The sequence below is a fragment of the Corvus brachyrhynchos genome, unplaced genomic scaffold (assembly GCF_000691975.1).
Source record: "Corvus brachyrhynchos isolate BGI_N302 unplaced genomic scaffold, ASM69197v1 scaffold59, whole genome shotgun sequence".
NCBI classification, from domain to species: Eukaryota; Metazoa; Chordata; class Aves; order Passeriformes; family Corvidae; genus Corvus; species Corvus brachyrhynchos.
Window position 1 is genome coordinate 5,035,916 of NW_008246054.1, and position 7,386 is coordinate 5,043,301.

At 54.9% G+C, this 7,386-nt stretch overlaps 1 protein-coding gene across 7 annotated transcripts in view; it reads right to left on the bottom strand.

Annotated features, from left to right (window-relative positions):
* Positions 1 to 673: 673 nt before the first annotated feature.
* Positions 674 to 7,386, bottom strand: part of ASS1 (argininosuccinate synthase 1) — a 26,741-nt gene continuing 20,028 nt past the window's right edge. For 6 of the 7 annotated variants that reach the window (XM_017745652.1, XM_017745647.1, XM_017745653.1 and 3 more), the window contains exons 12-15: positions 6,847 to 6,978; positions 3,041 to 3,197; positions 1,505 to 1,570; positions 927 to 981 (exon numbers count right to left, since the gene is read on the bottom strand). In XM_017745652.1, coding sequence (XP_017601141.1) covers positions 927 to 981; positions 1,505 to 1,570; positions 3,041 to 3,197; positions 6,847 to 6,978 — 410 coding nt within the window. Of the gene's footprint in view, positions 982 to 1,504; positions 1,571 to 3,040; positions 3,198 to 6,846; positions 6,979 to 7,386 lie in introns of all 7 variants that reach the window. The other variant, XM_008642218.2, reaches the window with a different exon arrangement.

Here is a 7,386-nt window from a genome sequence, read left to right on the forward strand (position 1 = left end):
TTCCTGCTGCTGGGATGGGGCTGCCCAGCTCCCTGCTGTCACTCTGGGTACCACAGGAAGCAGCGTGGTGGGTGCACCCCAACTCCAGGGAGCATCTCTGGGGACACCCAATGTGGGGACATCCCAAACCATGTCCTTTCCCAGCCTCAGCAGTGCTGAGCACCAGCACATCCCGAGTGTTTGCACGGTTAGGAAATCCAGTCCTTTCCTCTCCTCTTTCCTTTCCCTCTGCTTCCACCACAGCTCCGGGTTTCCCTCGCTGAGCCACCCCTGCCTCCCAGCCAGGTGTGCAGCCTGAGCATCGGGAACAGAGGGTCCTGCACCCCTCCAGGCACGGTGGGAGACGGACGCGCTGCCCAGCCCGGAGCGAGCACTCCTCTCCTCCTGCAACACCACCAGGGAATATTTCCTGCATTTTTGTCTTTCCCGAGTCTCTCTCTTTTTTGTCTTTTTCGCTCTCTAAAACTCACCAGAACACCGCAGAGAGGACCAAACCCCATTAACCCCTAACCACCCAGCCCACCCCTGCAGCCCGGCGCCGACGTCCCTCGCTCCCCACCTTCCCCACAAGGTACCACCAACCCCCCACGTCCTTCGCAGCCACTTAATCCATTACCAACTTCACAAAGCCGGGCTGGGGGAAGCGCTGGGCCAGAGGAGCAAACAAACGAGGTAGGAATAAAGCCCGGCTCTCAATGCCGGACCCCGCGCGTGGCTGGGGGTTTATTTCTTTCCCCACTTCTCCGATGGACAAACCTTTTTCTTTCCCCTGATTGCATTTCACTTGCAGCCCCGTAACAAAGCCGTCACCTCCGCCGCCACTCCGCTCCAGGGAGACGAGTTACAATTACAAATTGCCACCACAATTAGTGCTACTTCTTAGAGAAATTAGAAAAGGGAGCGGGAGGCTCGCGTGCGATTGATTGCTATTCATCCTGCTTTACGGTGACCTTGCTCTGGAGACGATGATATTCCTTCAGCCTGGAAACCGGGATTTTAAAAAAAAAAAATTAATTGTAAATTAACAGTAATAACACACATTTCCTTTCAATTAATTTAAGCAGAATGAGGGGGCGTGAAGAGCAGGCGTTTGTTAAGGCCTGTACAGTTTAATTATTTTTTTTTTCCCCCACAAGATAATGTAATTAATTTATCTTAGAGGAGTCGGGGGGACATGGAGGATCGGGGAGAACAAAGCAGTTAACAGGCAATGGAAAAATTAAGAGCCCATTATGTAAATGCAGCGTGTTTTACAGCCCTGGAGTTGGGGAGGGGGGGGAGAAGGGGTCTGAGAAATAAGTAAAATAACGAGGCTGGCTGTGCTGGGGAAGGCTGCAATTAAGCAGGGCTGGTACTGGGGGGGCTGGTGGCACCCCACCGTTCAGGGGGAGCTTGTGCAGGGGGCTTGGTTCACCCCCAGAGCCCGAGTGAGGAAGGGGAAGAGCCCTGGGGTGCTGGGGGCTTTTGCCCCCCATCGGGGAGGGTCCTGCTCGACCGCACAGACCTCAGCGAGTTGATGTTGATGAAGCCAGTGGCATCGGCAGGCTCGTAGTCCCCTTGCACGTTCATGCTGCGGAGAGAAAGGCACTGTCACTGCGATGGGATTCCCGGGAGGAATTGGGGCTGCCCTTTGGGAAGGGAGAAGATGTGGGGGATCCCAGACCTGGCTGCTCTCAGCTGCTGCTGCCCCCTCATCCACTGGTGGCTGCAGGGGGCTCAGGTCAGGGTCCCTGCCAGCCCCCAGGGAAGGGCACATGGCTCAGGAGCAGCTGTCCCCAGGCTCCACAGGCCCTGCCAGAGACACAGCCCGAAATTTCCCTCCTTGGTCCCTCATGTGCATCAGCACCCTTCCTCCCCGTGCTCTGGCACCACATAGGGATGTTCACCCTGTTCCAGAGCAATCCTACAGGTATGGCTGTCCCAGAGCAGGCTCTAGAAAAGGGATGGGATCCTGGGCAGGAAACACTGCCCCAGGCATGAGCAGGACTCCAGGCAGGGACAGCCCCACACTGGTGTGGGGGTTTATGGACCTGGCAGCTGATTCCTCGGTGCAACACTGAGCACATTCCCTTCCCCAAGGCAGCAGCCACCCACTGAATCCCAACTCTGACAGTTTCCTACATCCCCAAAACACACGGCTCATTTCCCAGAAACCACAAACCTTAAAGGAGGAAGTGGAGGGAAATAAAGAAGAAAAGAAGAAAAAAAAAAGAGTTTACAATGATTTTACCTCCCCTGACGAGCTACAGAAAAACCTCTGTGCTTTTATTTTTGCTCATTCGAGTGGTTCTGACCTGCTCTATAATTACGTTACTTTCTACCTACTGTGCAGAGGCATTTCCACACAGCTCTGCCTCTCACAGCTTTCTCTCGGGTTCCTGTGACGCCGTCACTCAAAGGCTTTCAAACCAGCGATGTAGAAATCAAAAAGAAAAGGAAAATGGTTGGAGATGCAGGGAGAATAAGTGCCCCTGTTTTTCTCTCCCTCTCTCTTTTTCCGCCGTCCCACCCCCCTCCCATCCTCCTTTTTTTTCTTCCCTCTTTTTTTTTTTTTTTTTTAATACTTTATTCATTTAATCTCTCCAAGTGAGAGTGCGAAGCATAATGAAGGGTTGGGACGGATTATTAGGAGCTGTTGATTTTGAGGGGGAGGGAAGGGAGGAAAAAAAGCCAGAGAAGAGAAAGAGAGAAGATAATTTGACATTTACTCCGACTGATCTAAACTCATTCGGGTGTATTTATGGCTTATAAAGTGTTTAGAGAGATTGAAAGGGGTTGAGGGAGGGCTGAGAGGGGAGCGAGCAAGCGAGAAAACAACACGAAAAAAAAGGGAAAAGCAAGAGGGGAAAAAACCAATATTGACTTGAAAACATGGCTCGTGCTTCGGCTGGGCCCGTGGTGTCACCTGTGCCACTGGGAACGGGATGGGATGGAGTGGGATGCAATGGGATGCAACAAGGTGGGATGGGATACTGCAGGGTGGGATGGCAGGCTCGCTGTCGCCCCTCCTGTCCACGCTGACCTCCCAAGCTGCACTCACCTCACTAGCTCCTCGTTGTAGAGTGACCGTGGGGACTCCCTGCCCAGGATGTAGACCTGGCCCTTGAAGACAGAGAGGCGGACGGTGCCCACCACCGACTCCTGCGAGCGTCCGATGCACTCCCGGAGGAACTCACACTCAGGGCTGTGCCAGAAGCCTGAGGACAGGAGATGGGGTCAGCAGGGGCTTGGGGAAGGCCAGAGGGGCCTGGGATCCCAGGTGGTACCCCGGGGCATCCTAGGGTGGTCCCCAGGCTAAGTCTTGCAAGGGTAATTTTCAAGGGAAGGGATACAGTTGCAGGACTGGGAGAGGAAATGAGATGCTCAGACACACAGGTTCAGCCATGAGGGATGGAGACCTCATGTGTTTCCCTTCTCCTTGGTGGCCCTCAGGATTCACTGGGAGAAGAGGATGGAACAAACTAGAAATGGGCCGTGGGGCCATCGTTGTTCCAGCTCTGCTGGGCAGGGCTGATCATGGAAATGAAAAGATTCGTTAAGGAGGTATGAAATTACCCCTCAAAACTCACCACTTTGGGAAGGCCAGGTGGAGACAGACAGATGGACACAGAAATGGGGGGGGATCAGCTCCCAGCCCCCCAGGAAGGGGATGAGCCATTCTCCCCTGGGATGGACAGAGAAGGGATCTGCCCCAAAGGGCCAACCCCAGCCCATGGACTCTGCTCAGGGGGATGCAGCTCCACAGCAGTGCTTCACCCCCCAGCAGCTTTGGGGAGGGAAACCCACTCAGCAATGGGGGTCCCAGTGGGGCAGTCACCCCAGTGGTTCCCATTCCCTACCCCAGAGGGATGCAGAGCAGAGTGCTCCCCCCAGATCACACAGCCTGGGCTGACATGGGGGCCGCATCGGGCTGTGCTTTGGGGCACAGGTGTCTCGGCAGCCCCAAGTGGGCTCCCCACCTTCCCAGCCCCCCCAAAGTCAGTGAGGCTCAGCTTGTCCCTGCTGCTGCTTGTGGGGAAGTTTGACTTGTTCCCCCTCTGGTCCCAGCATGAGGAGCTGGTGGGACACAGGGAACCAGTGCTGGCACCCCTGGAAAACACCATCTAACCCTGCTCCAGTGGGGATGGCAGCCCCTGGCAGCCCAAATCCCCTGAGCTGAAGCCCAGGCTGGGTGTTGGGGTGATGTGCAGTCATACCACGGCTCCCCAAAACACATCCTGGGGGAGCAGCTGTTGGTATTGCAGGTGCATGGCAGGGCTGTGGTCCTGCCTGCCGCCCCCATGCCCCCTCCAGTCCCTAAGCAGGGTTATTAGCCAGGGAGTCCTCGGAGACCGGGAATAAAGCCTGGGAGATGAAGAAGGAGATAGAGGTGGAGAAAGAAAGAGCCCATTCACTGCCCTCCGGTCATCCCCAGGTTTTATCTCTCCCATCTCGCACCGGTGCCCTCTCACCTTTCCCTTCCCAGCTGGGCTCTGGGGCCAAAGCCATTAAAGAAACAAACAATTTCTTTTGTTGTTTGGCCTCGCCAGCCCCTGAGCAGGGCCATATCCTGCAGCCTTGTCCCCGGGGTCTATGTGGCCCTGCTCCAAGGCACAGCACCACAGCCCTGCAGCCCCTCACCACCAAATCCACCTCCCTGAACTGACCCCCCCCAGCTGCTCCACCATACTATGGCCGGGGGATTGGGGACCTCTTCCCAGGGGGTTCAGGGACCCCTGTCCTGAAATCAGCACTGCCATGCCAGTAGGAACCCCGGCTCCAGGCAAATACGCTCCTTTTTTTGGTAACCACCCTCCAGGTACAACTCTTCAAATATCAGGATGGATGTAAAAATCCCTGTAAAAATAAACCCCAGACACATTAAAATAATAACCAGCTGCTTGAGTCCTGACTCTGACAGCTCCAGGTGGGAGAAAGCATCCCCCCCCTTCCCGACCCCCCACTGCAGACACTGGAAGCGATCCCCCCTTAATGACCTTCCCACCATCCTGCCCTAATCACGGCGCAGGCAGGGGGACAATGGCATTTCCGCACCTGGGAAGGACGGGAGCTGGCTTCAAAGCCACCTCTCCACAATGGGATCAATAGGAACAGGGGGAAGATAAACACTAATTCTCCTAAAAACTGGACGAGCTGCAATAATGAGGTGTTAAAGGAAGGTGAGCTTGAAAGCCTGGCCTCCGGCACGGGGGACCCAGGGGACCCCCGGGGTGCTTAGCGTTGGGGTTGTTCCTTGGATTCAGGATGGGCTGGCAGGGAAGTCTAGGACCAAGCTGGAAATCCCTGGGGATTCAACATGTGGAGCCAGGGAAACAGCAGCCTTTGCCTGGCAGAGGTGGGAAGGGAGAATTTAAACCATGCTTCCCTGAGTGGCTCTTTAACCTGGTGGCTGCACAACAAGTGAGTGGTTAGGAATAAACAAACAAACAAACAGGTTTATGCCTGAACAACAACAAAAAAAATAGTCAAAATAAAGGCAGCCCAGGTCAAAGTCTAATAAAAATGGCCAGAGGCAAGAATGGTACCAGAGAATGAGTGAGGGCAGGGGCTGTGATCCAAGAGGAAGGTGACAAAGACCTCTGTGGCCCCTGTCAGGCCCTAAAATGTGATTTAAGCAGCAAAGGGGCTCAGGCATTAAATGCCAGGTGCTCAGTCATTAAATGCCAGGTGCTGAGAAAGATACAAGAGGGAATGTCCTTGGAGGGGAAGGTGACAAGCACTGGCACCAGAAACTGCAGCGGAGAAAATAGCCTGACCTGGTCCTACTGGATCTGCTGCTGCCCAAAGCCTGAGCTCCCACAGTCAGGTTATTTCCAGGGTATCTTCCCATGGAAGATCCCATAGGAATCACGCCAGCCCTTGTGGTTAGAAACATCTGAAAGGTGATGGGAGGAGGAGCTGGGAGGCTGAGAAATCAGGGCCTGTAGACAACAAACGTTTGGCCATGGGGCAGGAATCTCCCTGGTGTGGGGCCTCCAGGATGACAGCTCTGAACCAAGGACCCAGCTGTGGGCAACAGGGTTTTGAGACCACTTAGGGCATTTTGGGCAAATCCTACTTCCTTCAATTTAGCACCAGGGACTGGGGTCAGGGTGGATCCATGGAGCAAACACTGAGCTGCGACCTCTCAAACTCAAGCCATGATCTGGAGCTGCAGCTGCTCCACAGGAGGAAGGACACAGGGCTTCACTGCTGTCCTTCACTGCCGGGGTGAGCCGGTATCCTCTCATCCCTTACAGCTCCCAGCCCTCTCCAGGCAGCGCTGTCCTGTCCCAGACCGGGAGCCCCAACCCGCAGTGCCCCTGTGTGGGCTGTGCACCACATAGCAGAGCCGGGACCCTCCATCCCCCGGCACCTCGAGAGTCCCCTGTGCCACACTGCCAGGGCACAGGGACAGCTCTCCAGCTTCAAATCCTGTGGCAGGGTTTTAAGTTTAAAGTTTGGGTGCCCCATATCGCAGTGTGCACGAGGCAAAGGCAGAGGTGGAAGGGATTGGAGGGGAGAGCTGGGGAAAGGTGACACGAGAGGGGGCAAAAGAATGGTGAATTACATCTGAATGTGCTAGTTGGGATGAAGTGGTGGCATGGGGCTGGGAGAGATGCCATGAGCAAGCCCTCATGGAAGATGGCATTGCCTCCCAAAAGCAGGCATGGCACTCCCTTGGCAGGAAAGCATGCAGAGCGTGGGGTTTTGCTCAGCCCAAACACATCTTTCTCCCCAGGAGCAGCCTCAAAATCCACACCTGGACCTGAGTTTTACAACCAGTGGCACCTGCAACCTCCAGCAGCAACGAGGGAGGAGGAAGGCTGGGAGGCTGTTGTGGTGGCAGGACTGGACTGTACGTACCATTGTACACCAGCTCCGAGAATTTCAAGGAGAGCCCCTGCTTGATTTTCCGCACTTCCCGATCCATGGTGAAGGCCTCGATATCTAAATGCGCATGGTATAGGATCGTTCCTGCTGGGGTCTCATAGATACCTAGCCATTTTTCCAGGCAGGGGGAAAAGCAGAAAAAGAGAGAGAAACGAATGAGACCAAAACTGTCAGCAAATGACAAAAAATAATGACTTGGCTGACAGAAGGAGCCGTGGTCGAGCGCATTCAGTCTCAGCTCGCTGTAAAATGCATCTGTCATTATATTCATGCTGGGGCCGAGACAGTCCACTCCGCACCTTGCGGAGAAAATTTCTAGATTCCCCTCTTTGAAGAGGCACTCTGACGAGGCTAAATGACAGGGTTTGGGAACCGATCCCCCCACCCATCCGTGCCCAACGGTCTGCAGCTGAAAACCTGTAATTAACAGAACGAGCGGGGCACAGGCGTGGGGAGCGCAGGGCCTGAAATACCCTCCTCTCCCCTCGGCTGGTGAGAAAGGGCCCCGCGCAT